General features: G+C 37.6%; 1 protein-coding gene across 2 annotated transcripts in view; it reads right to left on the reverse strand.

Annotated features, from left to right (window-relative positions):
• REV3L (REV3 like, DNA directed polymerase zeta catalytic subunit) overlaps positions 1 to 25520 on the reverse strand; it is a 113264-nt gene that overhangs the window by 23522 nt on the left and 64222 nt on the right. The window contains exons 12-19 of one of the 2 annotated variants that reach the window (XM_041478016.1): positions 23760 to 23899; positions 17100 to 21291; positions 15739 to 16718; positions 15078 to 15160; positions 13938 to 14063; positions 12177 to 12369; positions 9691 to 9802; positions 705 to 820 (exon numbers count right to left, since the gene is read on the reverse strand). In XM_041478016.1, the coding sequence (XP_041333950.1) occupies positions 705 to 820; positions 9691 to 9802; positions 12177 to 12369; positions 13938 to 14063; positions 15078 to 15160; positions 15739 to 16718; positions 17100 to 21291; positions 23760 to 23899 (5942 nt within the window). The remainder of the gene's footprint in view (positions 1 to 704; positions 821 to 9690; positions 9803 to 12176; positions 12370 to 13937; positions 14064 to 15077; positions 15161 to 15738; positions 16719 to 17099; positions 21292 to 23759; positions 23900 to 25520) is intronic. The other variant, XM_041478017.1, reaches the window with a different exon arrangement.

Raw genomic sequence — 25520 nt, forward strand, 5'->3', positions numbered from 1 at the left:
CCTGATGATGGCAAAGGGCTACAACAAATTTTTGAGACACTTTTTCATTTTATAAAGTTATCCTGACTCTTCTCAGGTGCAACAGCATATTTATTTAGCTGATCACGAACTCCACTCTTCAGATGGCTTCTATTGATTGGCTAAGTATAGGCACTAGGCTTACCATTCTCATCCAAGTTTTCTTGCCAGTCTAAACAGACTTTTTTCTGAATGCTGGAGGAAAGCATCAGCACTTGGACCCAATAAAATTTGCCCAAAGTACAAGAAAGGTCATTGAAAGTGAAGATTTTATTACAAAGCTATCCAGAACAATTGCTGCTCAGGAGCAGTTTTATGTTCTTGTATTCCAGCCAGAGAAACCACAAATGATGATTATGGTAGGTACTCTGAATGACTGGAGCCAAGGAAAGCAAAAGAAGGTTTGGTAGCAGAAGCACCTCCAAGAACTGAAACTTAAGACACAACTATAGAATGAAAGTCCAGGTTCATGAATAGAGGACACACACAGAAGTGGAATACGCCACAAATTTGAAAATTCAGAAAACACCAGGGCTGTGTGTGATTATACTATTAACCACACAGGAGCAAGAACAAAAAAAAAAAGTATTTCTGAAGAAATATGCTGCATTTATTTTTAAAATTTGTTCATAGATTTCAGCTTGCTTCTACTGGAACTGAACTGAAGCCCTAAACAAATAACTTACCTGGCACACGAGAAATCATCTGGCATAAATCAACATTCAGTGCCGAAGCCCTCTGTAAGAGATAACCCCAGGAATGCATCTGGACTTCATAGCCTAGCAAAATGTCTGGGTCATATCTAGAGAGGTAGGGGGAAAAGAAAAAATGAGCTTCATATAATTTACAAAAATATTTTCCATGAACAAAGTATAAAAAGGATTGTATTCAAATTATGTTGAGTTTAAAAAAGATGCAGTCACAATCGGTTTCTATGAAAGCAGCATCTGGACTAGGAGACAATATTTAAAACATGCAATCTCTTAGGATTTTTAATAACGTTCAATGGCAAAAATATTTACAAAGGATATTTTCACTGGAAATTTTTTTTACATTCTTCTATCATTTCTGTCTTTACAAATAAAGAACAAAACTGAGGTTTCATCAGGTTTTATTGATGGCATCAGGAAGTATCACGCATAAGCTGAAACTTAGCTACTGGCATGAAACAGATGTGCAGTGAAAGACAGCCATGCCTATGGAACAGAATTTGCCAGCAGGTTAACTGGAATGTTTACAGATAATATTGTGTCACACATACTGCAGTGTAACCTTCAGTAATCAGAGGGAACTTTGGGTCCTAAATGATGACCCTTTACTGGAGTTACAACTTGTAGTTGAGTGAGAGCTGTCTAAACTGAAACAGAGAAAAGCAACTGTATCTACCAGTTCTCTTTAAATACCTCTTTATTTAGATAGCCTTCTTTCTAGAAGACACACAAGCAAAACTTATTTTATGCTGTATTTCTTTCCAGCTGGAAAATCTAACTGGCTCAAGTATGACAAAAAAGTCAGAAATTACTTCTGACACAATCATTTCCAATCAGGCTCGGAGTAAAGCTCACTAGACAGAAGAACAAGAAGTGTGGCTTTAAAGACAAAACACAGGTACAAGATAGCTCAGACGACCCAGTATCACCTAACTTTTGAGTAGGCACTATTAAAACCACAAGTCATGATCTGCTGACTTGCTCAATAGCCTAAGAATGATTTTTTTGGGCAGATAGAGACTGGACAAAGTAACATAAGATATCTGTTATTTTTATAGCAAAAAAAGAAAGGAAGTTTCAGTGGGATAGCTGCTTCTTGGTTAGACTGAATGATTTTAGTGTATTTTCCAACCTTAATGCAGCAGGCAGTATTCAATACAACTGAAAGACATCAGGGCAGCTGTCAGGAGGTAGAGGATGGATGATGGGCTGAGGATTCTGTACCATAGTCTATGCCCAACCCCACAACAGGACGCAGGCTTGTAGACCTTAGTTTATGGAGGGAGTGGGCAGGGGCCTTGGATTATGAACACGAACTCTGTACTCCTTGCATCCATAAATACAATAAAAAATACAAACATTTCCTGACTGTTGAATACAGAACAGCCTTTCCCTGAATAATGAGTTAGTTGTATCACAGACATTACAAACGAAGCTTCAGACTTTATTAAGAAAGTGTCTTCCTTGCTTATGTGTCCTAGCCAAAGGCAACGACAACTCACTTTGAAGATACTAATTACTCTGAGAATAGCTCCAAAAAAATGTTTCTCCACACTTCTGCCACAGACACTGACCTTCTGTGAAAAATAATTGAATATTGTTACTCAGCATGGCTCTCTCTTTATTACAATTCGGGCTTTTGCACCTGCGAGAAGTTGCAAAAATCCCCTTTATCACCTACTTCTATTTGTGAAGGAATGGTCTTGATACAATTTTTACCTAAAGCAAGGGATTCTAAAGCAAGTTTTTGATTTCTAGCATTCTACAGAAAGTAAAAGAACTAGCACTTTGAATTTGGGGGATATTTTGCTATCTGCTGTTCATGTCAAAAGAAGAATTATTTGGTTTTGGAGGCGGAAACGATCATCAGGAGTGGAAGCAGTAAATTTACTCAATATGGAAACCTATTCTACCCATGGTACAACCCCAAAGCTACTTGGAACAATTTATGGACAAATGACTCAAGCTAGCCTGCAGTTCATTCCAGCAGTGGAACCAGTGACAAAAAGAGTTACGACTGCTTGCTGCTCTGCACAACATACAATGACTGTGAAATGATGCTCCAAAATTATTAATAGCTCAATTTCAGCTTTGAAATAAAAAGGAATTATGCCATGTTTTATACAGGTGTAGAATAAACATTATAAAAATTAACATATTTTCAAATTAATTATTGTAACTAAGCTATCCTGGTCCTAGCATATTGCAAAACGTACTGATTAATTAAAATGAGGGATGTAGTAATTCGTTATCATATTTGAAAACTGGCATCACATAATTCAAAATGGAGAATACTTGTAGATTTTACATAGGACAAGGCATTATGCAAATGGGTTCCATGATAGATGCAAATGTGAATCAGAAACTCGTGAAGAACTGCTTAAGTGATACATAAAACAATATTCATTATGCCAGAAATTTGCTTTCTCTTATAAGCCTGTTCTGAACAGAAATAAGAACTGTTTGGAAGCAGCAAGTTGGTGAAGTTTGTCCTTCATCAACTGATGAAGGCCAGTTGCTTTGGGTTGTAACTTGCCCAAGCAGGGCATTACCTTTCTCACTTCCTACTTAAACAAAATTAGTGGGCTATTATATTACTACTGCAACTGAATATATTTTATCAATTCTGGAGGTAACTTTCCCAATACCTTTTAACCTAGTGAACAAAATGACCTCTGTAATCTATCTGCATATAATCTCAAGAACTGTTTCTCTAGTATCCTGCAGATGTGAAGGTGTTTTTATAGGACAAGACATAAAAGTCCTTTAATTTATGATGTTTTCAGATACATGCTTTTTCTTCTATAAATAAATTGTGTCTAACTTAAGTATCACATTTTTAACACAGTTTTATGTAAATCCACATGTAGATTGGAAAGCTTATTAATCAAAAGATTTTTTTAAAAAGCGGTGTGCTAGTTTTTATCTCAGTCTTGCTTGTCCAGGCCATTAGGGATCGCCTGTAATTGCACATTACTGACTTACAGGCTATCACTTTACAGCACACTGCTTTTCCATTCCAATGAGATAGCACCCATGTACTAAGGGGAGTGTCTCATTTCAGCTAATTTTGGCATCTCATGTTTTCTAAACTGGTCTCTATTGTCATTGAACAAGAAGGCCTCTTTGGGTGAACCATTCTTTGTGTTTTAGCCACCTCTTGCAGACCAAGATCCTGTTCTGTTTAACTCTTCTGGTGATGAGGATAGCTAATTAGACACTGATTGTGAAGTTTATTGTTTATGGTTTGTCAGATGACTTATACAAAGCTATCTAAATGGAAAATCAAGGTAGAGTAGGTAGTAAATGGTGAGATCAAATATTACTGTGAGTTTCCTGTAATCACAGTCCTTTAATGTCAGTTGGTCCATATTTAAAAACTGGATCCAAGTGGTATCCTTCTAAAAGCATGAAAACCAATAAATGTACTACTGGCAACTGAATTGCTCAGATACTGCAGCAAGTTACACATATATGTATTTTGTGTGTCTGTCTGTATGCATTCCCAAGTGTCTCTCTCAATTATTTCTGATGGAAAAAACAAAGTAACATTAAACTGAAGAACTCCCATCTACTAAGTAACACTTATAACCCTGAACTCCTGCACTACATATGTGTAAGATCTACCTCATGCAACAGGTTTAAGAGACCTACCAAATTTCTTGTGCCTAGTAAGAGACACTGTTGTTTCCTGCTTGTAATACTGCTTGCTGACGAACTACATCCCAATTTATGCAGCAGAAATGTCCCCTCCTGCAGCCCAATCTCGTGTACTAGCGGTACCAACGAACCACTGTGGCACTTGCTGAGACCTCCTGTGGTATTCTATTTGCTATTAGAGAAGAAGAGAACTCTGGAGCTAAAAGAGTACATTATTCCACATGGGAAAGTGAACAGGCAAACCCAAAGTTTAGCTGATGTGAACTTAGCTGAAGTGTGACTCTCTCTCTTACTTTTTCCTTTTCATGTGGTGCCACAAAGACAACAGCCTGTGAGCTAAGAGGACAAGTTTAACGTTTCATCCTCCTGTCTCACAATTTTTACATATACTATGAAACTGGTCTTTGACATCAATTCAAGCTATTTTATGAGAAGAAATTGTAATGAGACCAGCTGTTACACCTGCAAGAAACCAGTAAACTGTAATACTGATATTTGAAAGCTGCTGGCTAGGAGTAACACGACAGGAATAAGAGGTGTGCTTGCCAACATATGCTCTTTTGTTAAAAGGATGGGCCCTGATACTGCTTTGCATGCTATTGCCAGACTTTCTGCAAAGATGAAAAGCAGCATTTATGCTGGCAGGATTTAAACACAACAGCATTAACATTCAACTCATACATGCTGCAGAGGAAAGAAAGGCGATTATTTGCCTTTCCAGCTAAGTCATATCTGCTGCTGTGACATCTCTTCCTCTTTCTCATTTGACGATTTCGTAAATGAACACTAAAGCTCCCAGTTATACCTTCCCTTCTATTATGTGTCTGCTTTTCCTGACTGCTATTTTTCTTCCAGCTATGATTAAGAGAAAAAGGGGGGTGGAGGCGGGGGAACCATGCCAGAACAATGATACAGACAAAAGCAGTAACTGTGCATAGCAATAGAATTCCTGGTGGCTCAAACATGTAACTGAAATCTCTGAAAACATTTTCCCAGTTTGCCTTAGACAACAAAAATCCATAAAGTTGATACAGGACATTAGATACAGATTTCTACAGGAAAATGTCACTGATGGAAGATGATACTGGCCTGGAAAAAGAAGGTTAGATTAGCACACCTCTATTTTAAGAAGAAGACGTTGCTAGAGCATTTACAGAAGAAGAAATATAATGCACTGTATCCAAACAAAAAAATTCATTAGCATTATACCGTACAAGGAAAACATTTTAAAAAATATTTAAGTATTAAGCATTAACAGTTTAACACACAAATGTTATCCCCAAAATGTTCATGTAAAATCTTATCTTATACTCTGTTCATGTAATTCTACCAAAAACTGCTTCAGTGGAGACAAGCAGCTCTGGGTGTCTGGTAAGTTTCAAGTAGCAATGAATCTACTACTCTTTGTTTCAAGCCCGCCCTGTTTTCACATCCTCTGTTTGTCTGAGAGATGGGGACTGTGCATTCCCATATGAATTCCCCAAATTTTGCTCCTCTCACATCTGCAGGATCAGCCCTTTTCTGCTATCTGGTAGCATCTGTCCTTAAAGAGAAGCAGAACAATTTGCCCTAAAAGTGAAGGAGAAGCCCAAACATTTAATTTCTCTTTCATGGGAATCCACTGCTCCATCAAGCTTGTACATCTCTAGTTTTCCTATCTAGTTTTAAACCCCCATGCAAACATTCTTGCAGCATTCCCTTCCACCTCCTCAGTCAGCTTTCCTGTGTTAGGGAAGTATGTAAATGTGTTGTTTACTCTTTTTCCTGACTTTAGGTTCAGAGAGATGGCTCTCTTACTTCCTGAAGCAGAGAGATTCTTCCAATTTTTCTCCTCTCTCAGTGCAGCTGACACTGTACAATCAACAGAGGTTCTATTCCAGAAAGCACCTCAGGCAGTACAACAGAATGCTTTAGGACAGCAATACATGTCCAGGCTCCATTTCAAGAAAAAAAAAAATCCCCTCTGAACGTTCCAGAGAGCCTACAACTTGGATGTCTCTGCTTCTAGGACATCCCCAGCAGCTGCACAGGATTAGAAGGATGTTGTCTCTCAGCTGTTTTATGCCAGTTTTGAGCTGAAGCCCTTTTTTTGGTTTACAGCCAGAGGACAGCTTACCAAAGAAGGGAAATTTGGACCTATGCAGGTGCAGCTCCCTCTCAAAGTCCAAGACAGTTGTCAGGGTACCAAAAACCAATCTAACAACGCTTTTCTTTTTTACAAATCTGTGTTTTTGTTCTTCCCTCCCTCCTCCAAACTCCTATTTGTAGCTCTTCCTTTCTGTCTGTTTCCTGACTCTCAACCTCAACATCAGTATTCCAATACCCTTCAAAATTAACGTTGTCTCTGCATTGACTTTGGTACTCACACTTGTAAGTGCTTCTATTTCACAGGTTAGTCAGTCTCAGTAATAATCTCCTAGAAACAGAGGTGCTTATTCTTCTCAATATCTGGACAAATCTGTGGATTTTCAGTATAGATGAAATCACAGATCACAATTCCAAGAAACAACCAGGTCTTCTTCTGGTCTACTAGAACACAAGATGACTTATTTCTGTTTGCTAAGGGCTCTGAGTTAATCAGAGACAACATCTGCTAATCCACAGAGGAACATTTAACCTGGTATTAACCATACCGTGGTCATTCAGATCTAGCACAACCTAAACAACTTCACAGTGAAGCTATTAACTGAATCCAACTTCAGTTCATTTATTCCAGAGAACCTTCTGGAGCAATACTCATCTTCAGTGAACAAAGAATAACGTTATCTCTGCTACAAAAAGTTTGGGAAAAACTCTTCAGTGACAAAAACCTAGGCAGACACTGATGAGCTATGAGTATTGCAGGAGTTACAAATTTTCCAGGAACAACCTTTCCTTTATCTGTATGCTGGAAACAATGACCCAGAATTCTCTACTGGGCTCTTCCAGAGTTTACATGTATTGACAAGAAGTTACAGAGTCAACCATTATTTATTTTCAATAGCCAGGATGGAAAGAAAACAAAAGGCCTAAACAAGGAAATAGAAGGCTGGAACTTGAAACAAATAAGTATGTTCCACAATTTTACATATATGGAATAAAAGGAAGAATTAGGCCAACTACTAAGAGAATGACTAGAAATAGGAACAAGAATTTTTAAACTGGACTGGGTAAGACAACTCCTCCTGCAGCCGAGATCCTTTCTGTTCCATGCTCCAACAAGTTGGTAAAGTCTGTTCCTGATACTGACAATCAAGAGTGATTAGACAGTCTGCCATTCATCATGCCAGGAATCTGGAATTTCAGTCTTCCACCCTTCCCTCCAACTGCCCAAGAGGCCAAGAACATGAACCACTAGCAGGCTGCAGTCATGCTGGGCATGCCGTTCAGTCACAAGAGCCTATTACTGTCCAGCCTAAAGCATGTATCAGAATATAAGATACTGATACAATTCCTTGCTTGAAAATTTAGGTGATTTTGAGTGTTGATTCATGAAGTTCAAGTGGTAACATTTTTTAAATATGGCCTGATAGTTTTCTTTCTCTTATCTATCAGATCTACTATTAAGTGCATCTACCAGAAGAGCCAAAGTACCTAACTTGTGCTGGAAAAAAATAACACTAAAAAGACAAACAGAAGAGTCTTTAAAAAATAATTACTAATTTTCATTAAAGCTGCCTGCTTGTTCATTTCTCAGTGAGGAATTTTTGCAGTCCACTACTTCTTAATTACACGGTTTACCATACTTCCTCCTTCAGTTAAAGCTACTCTGGGCCCAGACACTTGTTTTATGCTTAAAAAATACAAAACGTTAACTCCAACAAAATTTTTCCTTTTTTTGCCCAGGCTACAGAAAATAAAGGGGGAGAAAGAGCAGCAAACTGCAGATGTGGTCCAAGTTGCAAAAACCATTTATTTTGAGAGTCCCTCAGAAGTCTGATAGCTGAGGTGTTATTCTAGAGTCGGGGGGGAAGTAGACTAAGATGATGACAGTAGTCTGTGTCTCCATTAACAGAACAAATGTTTTATCTTCCAGGAATACAAGTCAACTAACTCAATCTTCAGGGATGAAGTTGCTGCATCAAAAATATACACTAGCACATGCTAGAGAAGATCTCATAAGCAGAGAATTCTCAGACAGCAACCTGGTACATTCCATCTTGAAGTACACCAAAATCGCATGATTTTTTTTGTTCTGTAATGCCTTCAGCATGTACAGATAGAGAAGACTTCTGATCTTCAGTGATAAACATATCTTTTAATTGCTGGGTTCTCTCTGCCATATTTCTTTCCTGTCATGTTTTAGACTTCCACAAAACTGGTGGAGAATTCTTCATTTACTGGCAGTTTCTCATTCTGAGTAATTTTCCTAAGTTTGATGGAGCACTAGATTTCCAAGAAAGAGAAAAATAATATTATATTCCTTACCTGAATTTTGTCTTCTCTGAACAGGAATCTGCTGCTCTGTCAGGACCCACCCTGTGCTGGTTGCATTCAGCAACTCTTTTTGTATTCTGGCTTCATGGGGTTGGTCAAAGCCTTTCTCATCAGAGGTTTTCTGGTTGGAGAGAGAAAGAATTGCAAATGTACTCTGCCTAGTTTGCTTTTTTTCTTGTGCCTCTATTCCAGCAGGGTGACTCAGAGTTTAAATCTGTTTGTTTTCTTTGAAATTCTAGAGCTTTGCACCTGTCAGTAGGGTCTGGAGAGACATCTGTGGTTCCACCTACACACCAGGCGAGAAGGCTCCCAAACAGGCTTCTCAGCCTTGGTGGAGATGGGGAAAACCAGCAGTTTTCTAAGTTTGATGGAGCAGGGGATTTCCATTCAGAGAAGACAAAACTAATCAAGGAAACTGATTTTTTCAATGAACCCTTATTTTAAACTGCAGCAGTTTCAGTACCATGCAGGTTTTTTTCTGTCTTGCCTCAGAGTCCCTAGAAAACTCTTCCACTCTGAGGGGTTTTCTACAGCTCTCAACATTCTTAGTATCTACTATTCTGAGAGTTTCAGAGAGAGATGTGTAATGAATTCTGGGGTTAACAGGAAAGTTGTATGTTAAGAAAGATTACTTATATGGCTGATAAGTTTCAAGACTGTAACTCAGCTGCTTAAGAGGATCTGAATGTTCTTGCTGTCAGAGAAAAGGAAAAGCAAAAAGTATTTTTATTTGAAAGACCACCATGCTTGTCCACTCTAGAAATAAGCCTTTGAGGGAAACAACAACAAAAAAAAAATCAGTATTCGAAAGACTGGCAAGGGTTGAAGGAACTAAATCTGCTGTTCCAAGCCTGAAAAATAAAAGCAGAACGTACAGATATGCTACCTTTTTACAATATTCACTACTTCCTGGAAAAGAGTTCTTTCATCAGTAGCGTAACTGACTTCTAGTCCTGTAACTCCAGATCTTGTAAGCAAGGGGGCTTGGTCTCTGCTCCCTAGAAAATAAAAGTAAAAAAACCTGTTACAATTTAGAAGCAATTTCATTACTTCAGTCAACAATACTGCTTTAGAATAAAACATACAACCAAAAAAAAGTATGGAACACAACTTATTTTTATCTTTAATAATTATCACAATTAATTCCATGGACTTATTTTATTCCTCTTGGGTGGAATAATGTTTTCTTTTCACTTTGTAGAATTCTGCCAGAGTGGTAATCTTGCACAGATTCTCAGATAGAAACATACCTGATTAGTGAGAAACTTCACTATTTTACATGCACAGGAGTCCAGCTCCTGGAAAATTACTTTTAATAAGAAATATCAAATGACTATATGACAGCTCACACACTGTTTTTATGCAAAATATAATTTTAATTGCTATCTCAGAGTAGTGCTTTGCAAAACGCCTTACAGAATGAAAATGCTATATAACAGTACAATTCTTTTTTTTCAGCACACTAAGTTACTGACAGAAATGGAAAAACGTCACCAACTGCTCACTTAGTGCACATTAAGAGTGTCCACATTGATAATGTCTGAGTAATATCTAAATTTGTATGCATGTAGGAACTCTGCATTTGCCTTCCATATTAAAAAAACCCTTTTTAAATGAATAATGCACATATTCTGTTTTCTCTACACAACAGGCAGTATGATCTCTGTTACAGTGACGACGTAGATTTTAGGAACTGGAGTTTTTAAAAGGCATTCTACTTTGACACATTCTTAAGATCTTAAGAATTAAGGAAAGTGTGCTTTCAGAAATAAATGTTAAAACAAGTACTGTGACTTACAAAGCAATAATAACACAAAAGGGGAAAAAAAAGATGTATGTCAATGTCAAGTCACTCCACATGGAACTCAGAAATTTCTAACCAAGAAAATATTGACAGCACACATCAATTAAAGCAACGAATGTCACAATAACATTTAAACACATCATTTTATTTCACTAACAAAACCAGATCCAAACCTTCCTTTTTTCCAAGTATCATTGGACCTATTACAGAAAGCTTTTTCTTGATAAACTATCAGTGGCACACACACCTAGGGAGCCATAGTGGCTATACTGTGGAAAAATCTCAGTAAGGTAATAGAAATATATTTTTTAAGATAGTAACAAGCATATAATACCAGAATAAAATTCACTGAGAATAAGAAGAACTTAGCTTAACATGATATAATATCTACAATATTTGAAAAATACACTGGTAAAAGAAGAAGCTATTGCCTTATTGCTAATTTTTTTGTAGGTTTTTGTCCATGCTTAAAATTTTAGACAGTATTTTGTGGTTTGATACACATTCACATTGCCAAAGAAACCCTGAAAGAAAGAGGACTACTTTGGGGATGTTTTTTGGTTGGATTTTTTTTTTTTACTAGCCTAAACCAGTGGTACTCAACCTTTAACAGCTGGAGAGCCACTTCTTAATAAAATGGAGTTGTAGAGCACCATAAAAAATCAAGTATCAACGGTGTGATTTTTTTTCCACCATGACACTTCAATGTGTGACGATTCTGCCTTAATGCCACCACACATTGATACATCACGACATGACACATCAGCATCCTCTCTCCCAGCAGCATTCTGTCTTCAATCCCTTCTGGCTGCTAGGAGGGAGTGGGGTGGAGGGGTGGAAGGGGCAAAAGGGCAAGTTTTTCCCCATTCTGCCCCACAGCTGCTGGGTGGGAGGTGATCTCTACTCTTACCTGTGGGGGGATCCCAGCAGCTCCTTTTCTTTCCCCCTATGGGAGGGGGAACTTCAGCGACTCCCACACTGCTGGTCCATTTGCTCAGTGCTCCCCGCGCTGCCTGATAGAGTGGAGCGCCGATCAGATGCCTACATTGCGAGAGCCGCCTGTAGGGCCATGAAGAGCCACATCCGGCTCTAGAGCCACAGGTTGAGTATCACTGGTCTAAACAAAGCCAAAAAGGTACAATAGAATAAGGGCCCCTGTTTAGATCCTAAAAGGATCAGATAAAACCACAAAAATAACCCTTAAGTAAAATATAAAACATACTGTCTTGCTTTTAACATTTTCTACTTGCAGCTATCCAGCAACTTGAGTAGGAAACTAAAGGCAGGTTTTCCTCTTTACACTCTTAGAACACTGCAGGAGCTTGTCCACAAGTATGCAAACATGGATATTTTGCACACGCAAATGCCATTTGTGGTTTACAGCCCATGCAATAGTTCTTTGGAAGATATAAGCAGGAAAACTCCATATTTAATATGGCCATTCAACAAGACAAAATTAAATGAGATACGTAGTAATATAGATACTCTATTACATTTTGCTTGCTACTGTTTGATTACTATGAAATAGCACTTCTGTAAAATGTAATATGAAAAAAAGAAATAGGAACCTTGGCTTGAGAGTGTCCTGCCTCTATCAATCACTATAGCACCAGTGATTTCTTTTTTGTCAGTATTTGGCAGTGCTGAGTCTGATGAGACGCAGTAGAATAAAGCACAGATCGGATCAAACTCTGGATCTGGTTCCAAATCTCGTCTTGTTCGAGCATGCAACTCCATGCTGATGAGGGTAAGGTGCTGGACCTAGCAACAAATAAAGACAGCATGTTGGTTTGTTCTGCAGGTTTCTTAAAAAAATAAGAGAAGACTATCTGTGCAAATGAGGACAGTGCAGACATTTATATGGTGATATTACATTGTAACTACAAGGTTCCACCTTAAAATTAACAGAAGTGATTAATCATGCATCTTTGGATCTCACTTTTTTGCAAATAGCACCATCTTAGGAAAAACTAAGATTCATCATTAAACACAGCTTTATACTCAGTTATGAAAATTCAGTATGTGTGTCTGAGTACTGTATTCTTCTACTAAAAGCAGAAAATAAGACAAAAAACAGATAATGTTCAACTTCAACAATTGTAAATTCCTGTAGTGTTTTCAAACACCTTTGTATATTGAACTGAATCACATTTCTGAACTGATCAAGAACAAAGAATCACTCTTGGTCTTTCTTCTCCCTTCCCCCCCCACCCAAGACAAGCATGAAGACTAAGCCTTACAGGAAGGTAGGGAGACTACCTAACTTTGCCTGCAGGTGCATTAATGAACTTCCACATCATATTGCCAGAGCTTTTTGCAGAATGGTTTACATTTAGAAAATGCTAATCCCTATGTACTGTGAAGTTTTGACTCTGCAGTAAAGACAGTATTATTTAATATTGTTTCAACACTATGCTGCTGCTCTGTTGTCTTGCATAACATTGCTCATAATGTGGATTAATGGAGAGGTTGGACAGATTATAAGTGAGAAATTAAAAGTATTTCTGTGTATATAGGATGCTCTGGGGGCAGCCTGATTTCCTCTAGATTTGCATGCTAAATTGCTACAAACATCACTGGGTGAAATTTTACTATCAAAGCTCCATCTCCATTTCCCCCAGGATCACTGTGGCTTCTCTTATGTCCTTTATTTAGTGCTATCTCCCTATCTCCTCTATAAACTGGCCAACAGCTAATTCCAGGTGTGCAGACTGTCTAGGAGTCTGTATATGACTGTCTCATATACACAGGCTGCTTGCCCTGTCAGCAGCCAAACACAGCAGTACTGTATTTACACTGCTTCCCTTTCTACAGCACTTGGATTCCTCTCCCCAAACACTCACCTACATTAGATAGATATAAAGAGACCTTCTTTGAGATAGGCACCCTTTTGTTAAATGGAGTAGAAACTGCCCAACAGGTTCAGAAGGTAACAAGTAGAAATACCAGGAGGGCCTTACTAAGTGCTGCTGGATGCCGTATTTCTTAAGGAAACAATCCATGAAAATTATGGTCAACTAGTTTTTCAAGTAATGTTTTTATGCAAAACTTACTATTTCTTCCTTCTGATTTTTCCCTTATTTTTATTTTTAAAGGGAGGTTTACCATCTTCTCAACCAAAATACCGTGAAGTCTAGTTCAATACTGTTAGAGGCATTGGACATCAAGCTGAAACTGGCAGATCAACTACTTATAAGCTGCAGACATCACACACTGATTAATTTTTAAGTCACTTAGGGACCCAAGAGAAATCGATTTTTTATTTTCAGTATAAAATCAGCTTGATAAATTATAATTTTATATGATGTGACATGTAAGAGTAAAGTTACCTCATGTAAAGATTTTGCTTCCTGCAGGTTTTCCACACTGACTTTAAAACCGTAAGTATTATTTAAAGATGGTCCTTCAATCTGGGAAGTCTCTTTCTTTGGAGCACCAAGGGCAGCAAATTGGTTCTTATCAAGCAGGTGAAGAAAAGAGAAAACACATGTTGCTAAACTCATATGTAATATTAAATAATAGGCAATAGTAAATACAAATTTATCAACGAAAATGCAAATGCTACACTGCAAATTACTAAAAAGTCCCCAACCTCTTACTATCTCCTCATTTCATTTTTCAACATGCAAACAATTTCTGTATCTTTCTGCCTTTTAGGAATAATTGTAATTCATAGCAAAGCAAGAGGCAGTTTGAAATACTTAAAAAACCTCCCAAACAATGAAAAATTCCCAGAACCCTACTGAAAAAAATACCCCGGTCCCACACATATTAGCTTTCTTGGAAATCTGAGATATGGAAACCAGCAGTTCTCTATCCTTTCTTGAGCAACAATTTGTCAGAAACCCCTGTTTGAGTAATCACTTTTTAAGGCATTGAAATAAAGGTATATTAAGTACCTCCTTGAAATAGGTGAATATCAGTATACTAAGAAGAAAAAACTATTGGGTCACTCCAGTAATGCACCTAGCCCTCCATTCTGTTCCAACATGGAGAGCAGTTTAACACTGTTTAAGTAAAACAAATCCAATCTCTTTCTCCTCTGTTGGCACAACACAAACTGCCCTCCTTGTTTTCAGAAAATGCTTGGAACATTGTCTGAAAACTAATACACAGAGACACATAAATATACACAGGTCTGGGTGTATGTATATAAAAAAGGGAAATCACACTACAACTTAAAAAAGGATGTTGTAACTCAAAGAGCATTACATGGTGTCTCTTTAGTGTTTCACTAGTATCTCACTACCCTAGAGCAGCACCTTCAATCTCCAACTTATACCCGCTTCCCCCAAATTAAACTCATAAATTTCTAACTTTCAGTGTGCTCTGATTCTACAACAATTGATACCATTTTAAATGTATTTTCAAGATGTTAACAGCAAAAGACAAAAACAACAAAGAAGAAAGAATGGAAATGTGTACATGCCCTAAAATAAAATACATCTGTGCAGAAAATGTTAATTTACCTTCATTTGTGTAGTTAGAAGTACTCTTCGAAGTCCATCAGTATTACTTCCCCTCTTCTGGCTCAGTTTCTGAGCTTTTGGTTCTGTAAACATGAGTGAAAGACTACTTAGCCTCAATTGTATTGTCTAGGCATTAAACAACATGCAAGGAACAAAAGAGGCATTTCATTAACATTACAAACAAATATTACACACATAAGCAAATACAGCTTTATCCTTTGTTAAATCCAAAGCACAACTACTACAATTTGGTATTTATGGACATATAGGAACATAAATAAGTTACAAAGCCACACATCATTATAATCTTGAACACTGCAACGTTACTCAAACTCTACACTGAGATTATTTTTTGGAAAAATACAAGCAATATAGTCAACAAGATTAAAATAATCCCCCAAAGAAGCAATACTTCTAAATTAAGCTAAATTAACCAGCACTTCAGAGTTCAGATACTAGAGACTGTTAGGAAGCAAATGGATGTTCTACTTCTAGATTTCTTCAGTAATTCAATAGTTACTCTGACAATAATGCACGGCACTTTTCCTTTAAAAAACTAATTTAAAATACATTTTTGCAGAGATCTAATTTTTTCTCATTATGTCAAAAGAAATATATTTAGATTTGTGTGTGTATTATTAGAATCACTTAATGGATTTACCTGCAGATAAAGGAGTAAAACCAAGAACTTCAGGTATTCCATCTTGTTTTTTTCGGTGCACAATGGGTGTACTGTGTAGACAAACTGATTCAGAATTTCCAGCATCTTCGTTAAGTGGAAATGGAGATGTGTCAAAGGATGTTCGAATATTCTCCTGGGTGCATGGAGAATTTTGTACACTTCTAACATCATTTCCTTCCATAGAAGACAAAATAATATCCTGATTCTTCCACTCTGTGTCTTCTAAACTGGACTGTTTAGGATCTGGAGATGCCACCTGTTGCCAAGGAGGAAGCACTGGAGAATCTGGAGAACTGTAACTGACATAATAATCTTCCTCTTCCTCCTCCTCCTCCTTATAATGTTCTAGAGCTGAAGTAGTGTGTGCCTTGCTTGCACATGAAGTTTTATTAGAGTCTATGTCATTTTTAGTATTTACAGAAGTTCCTATGGTGCTTATGGATTTATCACAGGTTTCCTTGGTTGGAGTTTTTGTATTTTCTGCCATGGAGGCAGGAGAATTCTTTGTAGGCACAATAGGTCTTTCATCTTCCAGGCTAGACAAACTCAAATCTTTAGCTACTTTTATTACTTCTATAGATTTCTCTTCAGACGATACTGCAGAGTTGAAATTCTCATCTGCCTTTGCCTGCTCAGCAGGATGACTCTTAGGCAATTTCTTGAAATGTTCATACTCTTCTTTGGCATGAAGCCATATCTGAACTTGCTGTTGGCTTGGAGCACATTTGCATGGCATTATGACTATTTTTTTGTCTTCACTAGTTTTATGGCTATTACTTTCTCTTTTATTAACAGTAGAGTGACCATAATGAGGAGGAGATCCGGGTCTAGGACTTTCGGTCATTGCTGAAAATGCAGTCTTCCAGAGTCGCAGACCTTCTAATGAGAAGTCCCCCTCAAACTCAAGGAGGTCATTTGGAAGTCTGGTTTCCACTGTGAGAAGCCGCCCTCCAATCTCCCTGTGAAGGAAAAATAGTTTGAATTTTGACTGTTTTACTCCAAACTGCACTGCAGGCAGTCCTCCAGATGATAGAAAAGCAGAGTACTGCCAACTAGTTTTCTCACTATGCAATTCCTATGGGCAGTATTTTTATTTTACAAACCACAAAGGCAAATTCCCACTTACTACAACAATATGCAATAAAAAAATCCAAAGTATCATGAAAGAAAATGGGTATTTGGACTGGAAGCACAGTAATTTTCAACTTCAGATGGATGTATATCAGATGGGATCTTTCACATATCCATGCCACCTAAGAGCATAAAATTGTTTACAGGAATAAATTAACATTTAATATAATCACAATCACCTGTAGACAAAAATGCATTTAACACAGTACCTTGGCTTTTCTGGAGCATCTGAAGGATTGCTGCAGAACGGTTCCTGATAAACTGTTTCTGCCAGATCATGATCCACCAAAGTTGCCATGATTTCTTCACGACTGGGTGGGGACATGAGAGGCTTAAGAATGTGAGCAGTACGAGGTGTAAAGCTTCCATTCTTTGATTGCGAGGGAGAACTGGTTGATCTTGGGGAACTGTCTGGAGTTGGAGTTAATGCTTCATTGTTTCTTGACACATGCAATTCTAAATCCTCAGAAGCTGCATCTAGAAGTTCACCATCAGGTGATGACAATAAGGATGTAAAAGAGGTATTAACTGAATCAAGTGGTTGACAGGGTTCAAAAGTGGTTTCTTTTCTAATGTGGCTTTGAATCCAGTCCGAGCAGGTCGGCTGAGAAAGATTAAGAAATCTCTCTTTATTTACCGTATTTCTATTCAATTTGAACTTTTCATTTAAACAGACTTCAGTCTCTTGGGTACAAGAGGTATCAATAAAACTAGATCTAGAAGTTGAAGAATGAATGGTTTTCCTCCATTGACTATGGCAGTGGTTCTCACTATTATCTAGTGAGGTCTTCTCAAAAAGTTCAGGGCTCAGGGAACCAGACCGTATCCATTTATTTGTGCTTGAAGAATGTTGCTTTTCTTCCTCAGATTTTTGGTCATTATGACATAGAAAATCACCTTCTGTTGTTTGTCCAGAACCAAGATCCTGAACTGCGTCACTCAAGAATTTCTGAGGCAAATTTTGATCTGCTGGAACAAACTGGCTTGCAGAATAAAAACTGCAAAATCCACTTTGCCCTATAGTGTTAATATCAAAGTTGTAATTGTGGTCTGGAGATAAGCTGTCTTCAAGTGAATAACAGCTTTCAAAACCAGGGTCTGAAAAAAAAATGGGGCTGTCATTAGATACAGAATGATCAATGCGATTAGTAATTGGCTGGCTTGAAGACTCCTTTTTTGCAAGTTTTGCTGTTTTTTCTTTAGGTTTTGTGCTCCTGGGAGAACGAGATTTTCTTGAGGATGCGACTGGCCGTGACCTTTTGATGGCTTTATTCTGTTCAAGAGGGCATGGTATGCCCTTGCTCAGCTGTGTTTTGTCTGGCAATGGCTCCTGTGCAATACTGGCATTCTGAGCTTTCTGCTGTCTCTTCTGGAGCAACTCTTTCAAAACAGCCAGACCAGACTGTCCTTCACCAAATGTTGATGGGGCCACTATATTCCTGTTTTTATACTGGGAGATGGGTTTTGGTTGCATGGTTGTTTCTGGCGGAGGCCTTTGTTTTATGGTTTCTGGTTTAAAATGTGACATATCCAAAATAAATCCTCTCTGGTTTTGATCACAGTTTAACTGTTTCACTGGACTCTTCAAAGATGTTACAAAACAGTTTTTAGGCAGTTGAAGTGGCCCAGGGTTTTCCTCAGATGGCTTAAGAATAGAAGAACAAGGATCAGAATGCTTGGACGCCTCTGGTAAACAAAAAATCTGCTGTTGACTATTGTCTTTACAATGCAAATAGTTAGTGGTATGTAATTGATCCATCTTTGCTGTGTCCAGAGAGTCACGAGTTTCATTTAATTTCCCAGCTGGTGGCAAATACCTCATTTGCAAATTTTTTATCTCTTCTGCTTTTGGAGAAGTCTTATCTTTTGAGATATGAGCATTCTGTGTTATGTGAGTTGAGTGATTAGATGGATCAAATATGTTTTGAATGAGAGCAGAGTCCTTCATTCTAAATATAGCACTCTGAGTCCTGGACCTTTGAGAGCTCATTTTTGGTACTTCCCTTACAGATGCTGTGGGAGTAGATGTGAAAGATGCATGAGGGTCTTCCCGTGGAGCAGGCAAACACTGTGCATCTACAGGCTTATCCATTTCCACCAGTGAATGAAAACAGCCCGATGAATTACCTTGTGCATCAGCTGAAGGGAGCTGTGCTGATGGCAGATATCCAGCTGAATAGCCAGGAAGAGGACTGTCTTTGAGGTTGTGAAGTGGCTGAGAGCAGACAGAGTTGTAAGAAATCTCATGAGGATCTTGATGCTTCAACACAAACTTGACTTCTGTAGTAGAATGACTACTTACTTTTTCATCTTTAAATACAACGCGTTTTCTTGAGGACGCTTTTTCAGCCAGTTTTTGTTTTGTTCTAGGTTTCTTCTTTCCATCATCTGGTGTTTTATCAACCTGATTAATCTTTTTCTTTTTCTTGGTAGATACAGTGGGGCTAGCAAATTTCTTTTTACATTTCTTAATCTGAGTTTTTGCTCTACTAGTTTTTCCTACACTAGTATTAACAGTCTTGCTGTTGTAGATATTGGGCCCCCTACTAAATAAAGCTTCTCTGTCCAGGTTGGTCAAAATTTCTTCTGCTTTTGGATCAGTGGGAGACCAGCAGCGAGGTGGAGATGTGTTTACTGGGCTTGTGCTTCTCTCAGAAAGAAAACCTAACTTAGACATAACATCACTATAGTTATAGTCACAGTCTTCAGCTTCAGCACTATAGGAGGGCGAAGGCGGAGAAAGAATTGTATGAGTCCTTTTTCTGAAAGATAAAGTTCTTTTAATATTTGTACTACCTGTTTTTTGTGGTTTTCCAGCTTTTTTCTTGGTTGACTTATGCTTTGCTTTCCTTTTTTGACTTTTCTTTGGTGTTAGTGGATAAATAGGATATTTGGTTGCAGGAGAGTCAGGAACTTTTGGCCAAAAGTCCTTTAAAGGTGCAAGCTTTTTATATAAATTCATCTTTTCCTCTGTGAGTACTACTCTTTCCTCACTAGAATCTACTTTCCCCAATTTAACAAGCATATTTTTTCTCCCTCTAAATCTATTGATGATAATATATTTAATAATAACAGGCGGCAATTTTTTAGAAAGTTTTCTACGCTTTCGAGACTTCTGAGACCCATCCAAACTTTCAACACTTTCTATCGGTTGAGGTAGATTAATTTTTGAGTTGTGTGCGACGAAGCTCGATTCACTGTCTTCAGTCTCATAATTTACCTTCCTTTTCGTTCGGAGCGTGTACTTATTCCCACACAGTCCAAACGACTGCTCAGTTTCAAGAGATCCATCTGCAAACTGGCAGTCAGTGTAATTAGCAGTACTTGTAGGCATTTTGTTTTCAAAAGCCTCAAGAGGAACTTGAACCAAGTCACTAGGTAAAGCACTATCCTTTTCAGGAATGTTACTACAAGCATTACCTTGGGTATAGCAGCCTTCCTTCACTGATGCAACATCATTTACACTTGCAGGCTCCTGACGATTGATAAAACTATGCTTCTTTTTATTCAGTTTCAGCCTGGACTGTTTGTTGCCCTGCTGTAATTTATATGTCACAGGAGCTAACTTCTGTGGTCGACTGAGACAATTAGAAAGAACAACACTAGGAAAGAACATATAATGTGCTGCTTGTTGACTGAGGCTTGGCTTTTCCGCCTTGTGCTCCTGAAATTCTTCATACCTAATTTTAAGCTTATTAAGGCCACCTTCATCAGTGTTATTTTCAAGTGAATGTACCACAGTTCGACTGCCTCCTGAACAAGATACCAATTCACAATTTTCTGTAGCTGTTGCTGGAAAAAAACTATTTATACTTGCACTGCTGGATTTTTCATTTACTTCAGAGGACATTTTACCTTTGGAGTGGCTCATATCAGTGAAGTTATATAAATTTTTATTCAACATGTTGTCACCAATATGGCGGCCCACATGCATAAAAGAGACCTCCTTTTCAGCCTTTCTAATGCTAATGTACTTCCTACTAGGTATTGGTCTGTTCACTGATGAAATATCATCTTCATAGTCAAAAATATTATTTCCACATGAAGGAACTGGGAGAGTATCTTTCTTGTTACTCTCTTTGTGAGAGTTTTCTGCATGGGTACTATTGCTGAATGGAGTTGGGTACTTGGCTGAGTAAGTGCTTTCTTTTGTAAGAGAATGGACTGAAAGTTCAGGTCTTGTTTCTGTGTTTGGTTGTGAGAGGTCTTCTACAAAATCTTCATTATTCAAAACATGGTTAGAAAGGGCACTTGTGTGTTTACACTGAAAAGTAATTTTAGCAGAAGATGGGGGTTCTAGTGTAGCAGCATCTTTGTGAAAGATTGAGGTCTTTACAGACATTTTGCTTGTTGCAATGACGGAGGAGTGAGTTCGAGAACTTTCATTGTTCAAAGGATTGTCTGAAATGGAAGAAAAGCAATTTTATTCTAATTTTCCTGTAATAAATAACCTAAGGCATTAAAATTTTTAATAGTATTTTCCTGAAAGCTTTCCCATCCAAATAAGAAACAAACTCTTGCAAATCACATTACAATTATCATCATGACAACTAGAGACCCTGACTACATGAGTTGCTTTATCAAAATCACATTGTCAGTACATTTGTCTCAGGCATTTTGTCAGTTATTCCTCAATGGCAGACTTGCATACAATTGTCAAAGACTTCATGCTGACTTTCTGAAAGAAGGCTTCACAATCACTTTCAGATGACTATATAAAAATAGACTGATTTCTAAAAAAGTTTGTGCCCTGCTTTGTCCCTGAGAAGTATTGGCTCTGAAAAACAAAATTCTTGTTTAGATGACCTTCCCTGTGCAGAAAAGTCATTGCACAGAAAGCTAAAGTAGTATGTCTCACAATATAGCTATGGCTTTGTATGAACTGTGCTGTGTGCTAAACAGAGGCAGCTTCCTGCACGTCTATAAAGCAGAGCAATACAGCACCCATTCCGGTGTTCATGCAAGAAGCTTGCACCAGTTAGTTGGATCCTGGACTCATAACCATGCATTAATGTTCCCACATAATCTGAGACCAGCAGGTGCTGTGGTAATTTGTCCTGTGCAGACTCATCACATGGTATATGTGTGATGATTTTCATCTCTTCTGGTGATACTTTCACCATATTTATTGTGGAGCAAGTATGGACAGAGACGTGGTAACAAATTAACAAGTGTGTGCTTGCTCATAACCTCGTTGAATAAGTAGTTTGACAGAGGTTGTACCACTGCAAAGGCAGCTACCACAGAGCACCTGGCACACAGAAATTTGTTCATGTATTCACCTCTTTAGCTGAAATGTTGAAGGGGAATAGATATTATGAAACATGCTACGTGACCTGAAAGCATGTGCTGCACACTGATGTACTAGACTGGGGATCCTTTGGGCCTTTAGTCTAAGTCTCAACTAGTTTGGGGATCATTTTAGATTCATGCTGCCTTCAGCTTAGCAATTTATTTGCTGCTGGCTGAGAAAAATAAAAGGAAGTCCCAATCTGTTTCTAGAATGTTTTCTGATGCATACACATAGTGCCTGAGCTGTGAAGCACAGCTGGGAGCCACTGCCTATTATTCTTTGAAGGCAGGAGTCCACAGAGAGAACGAGGATGATTAACTGAAAACTCAGAAAATGGGAGTTTGGCGGTGTCAACAAACACCTGGAAAATACCTGGCTATTCAGATATAAAAACTACAAAAATACTTGTCAGTCAGTCAGATTATATGGACACAGATTCATGTGTGTATAGGCATTTTCTAATTCAGACAACCTGGACTGAGGTCTGCTTTGAATTTATTGTATCTCATATTATAAAAAATCAGTGTAAAAGTTGACAGTAATACGCTTTCTAAGCCGACATGACATTTCACATACTTAAAACATGCTTAAATTTAAAGAATTACTTAAGAAACAGTCTCTTTAGCCAACAGCATCTCTTATTACAACAAATTAGAAAGTATGGCAAACAAGGAAATTACAATTGTGTATCTGACAAAAGCATACCATATTAGCAGTACATCAAATCATGTATTAATCTTATCATTATACCCATAAAAACAAAGGAAAAGCAAACTATGTTTTAAACACTGAACACAAAAGAATAGCTGTGGTTATCTATAATCTATCTAGTAAGGTCATATAGTTCACTTTCTCAGCTGAACATTATAATGTGACTTGCAGATTTTCTAATGAAATGAATAATATTATTTATATATTTCTCTAACTTCAAAGTGTGCATTCTGTTGACTAATGTTATTTGATCAAAGACAACATGTTATAAAGGTAGCAAAAAATCTCTACAGATTAATTTATTTTTTTACAGATTTTGAAAGGCAGTTCCTTCTGCAGAGGCTTTGCCACTGCATAGTTTTAACTCATGCAATCCCAAATGCAAACATGCAATCTGTGGAATGAAACACAAGCCCAAACTAAGACTCACTATAGTTTAGCATGTGTGGCAAATACTTGCAAAGAGTCATCTAAAACCACACAGTAATACATTCATTATTTACAATAATCCCAGGAGGATAAATTATCTCACAGAATCATTACTTTTAATATCATGTTTGGTTTTTTTAATACTTTTTTTTAGCTTTTAATATCATGTTTAATTAGAGAACTAATTCAACTATGTCCTTTTTTGGATCATTGATACAATTTGAAAACCAGATTCTGGTAATTCATAGAGGGCACTGAGATTAAAATACAAGTGTTTTTCAAGGAAGATGTTAAGGGCCTGCTTCTGCAATCTGTTGAGAACTTTTCCTTCCAATTGAAATGCAGACTGCAAATGGTCAGCACTTTTGAGAACTAGCAATTTGATGTGAAAATGAATTATGACTGAACTTCCAAAGCTGATTTTCTATTTACTTACCACCATTTTCATCTGCAGTTCCATCTAACTGAGGTATTGAGAGATTAGTTAGGAGCATATTATTACCACTCCACTCCATTTCTTCCTCCGAAGACGAATCCTCTTCTGTAGAACTTCGATGCATATTTTTGCCAGCTGACCTGGAGGAAAGTGAAGGAACTAACTGATGCATAATACTTCTATTAGCAAACACCATGAGCCACAGGGAACACGAAACTCAGTGGGGTGTCGTGCTATGTGGTCGTGTAATTTGGGGGAGCAAAAGGAAACAAACAAAAATTTTGACACATTTCTCACCGAGAAAGTCAAAATATTATTCAATGTTACTATTACAAGAGGCAACAGGGATAGCCAACTGTTCTAAACAGCAGGATTCACTCACTTAAGAAGATACAGAGAAAGCATTTTGATGTTTTAGTTCAATTTGACTGCGATTTAATTTCTCTGCTTCAAAGTGCTTGAAGCTTGAAGACTAAACCAACTATGCAAAATTTCTTCAGTTTAGCTGTTAGCAAACAGATGTTGACTTTTTTGTGGTTTTTTTTTTGTTAAGAAGTCTTTAGTCTATTATAACATTTATCTTTGGGCAGGCTTAACTATATCACAGCCAACAAAACCATGCTTCATTCCACCTCTCACTGAGTATTCTGAAGTGGCTGTTGTTAATAATTAAGCTGCTTTTACTAAGTTAACTGTTCTACACTGCCATGTTTACAGTCATAAATTCACTGGGAAAAAAAAAAAAAAGAAGCAAATCTACAAAGAAAAGCTTCCCTGGATTTTTTGTGCTTGCTTTATATGGGCATAGGGGAAGAAGAATATCACAGAATATCACAGAAAACCACAAAGAACAAATCCTCCAGTATATTATAACTCTACAACCACTTAGGAATTTGATTTCTTCTTTAAAATGAAGTGTGAGATGGATAAAATTCTTACCAGAAATAAGCTATTCTGTGGCTACACTAAAGAAATCCAGATACATATTAAGGAATTGAAGTTTGGGGTTTTTAAACTTGTTTATTGTTTGTTTAAGTTTGTGTAATACCTTAAAAGATATAAATAAAACTGTTTTGAATTTACAGGAAGGAAAATCCACAATAACGTAAATACAGTTTACTTTTGCAGAACTTTTTTATGACTGGAGTTAGACCAGCATGAATTACATGTATGGTACCACCCCAGACATCTAAATGTCAGCACGGAGCTAATTTAGATCAGGACAGATTTGTTAGTTCAGAAACAACAGGCTCAAATGTAAGCACATCATTTCCACTCACACCTGAAAGCATGACTTGGAGAATCAAGTAACAAGCACAGCTAGGTACAGTCTCCATGATCTAAGTGAGCTTAGTTGTCCCTCTTCTATGTTCCCAAAACACGGAAAAGCACAGCACAAAGCAATCAGCTTGATAGGCAAATTAATATCAAACTGGGGATGTTTCTTTCAACCTGAATTATGCTGTAATCCCAGGTAAATCTTTGTCAACTTTAGTAAACCAAATCAGCTTGGTGATGACTTCTGCAGGTAACTTGGATTTCTCCTCATTCAAGACTATCAGTTTGGATTCCAGGAAAATTTATGTAACACATATATAACACCACACATGAACTAGTCCAGGTCTTGGTGGGCTTTGCTCTCCTGATGGGCTTTTTTTTCCAGTTCAATACAAATCAAACCCAAGCCATTTAATTCATCTAATAGGGTGTGCTTACTCCTCATTAGCTCAAAAGGCTTTCTGAGATAATGTAGGACTGGTA

This window comes from Pyrgilauda ruficollis, unplaced genomic scaffold, assembly GCF_017590135.1.
Source record: "Pyrgilauda ruficollis isolate IOZ18807 unplaced genomic scaffold, ASM1759013v1 scaffold43, whole genome shotgun sequence".
NCBI lineage: Eukaryota > Metazoa > Chordata > Aves > Passeriformes > Passeridae > Pyrgilauda > Pyrgilauda ruficollis.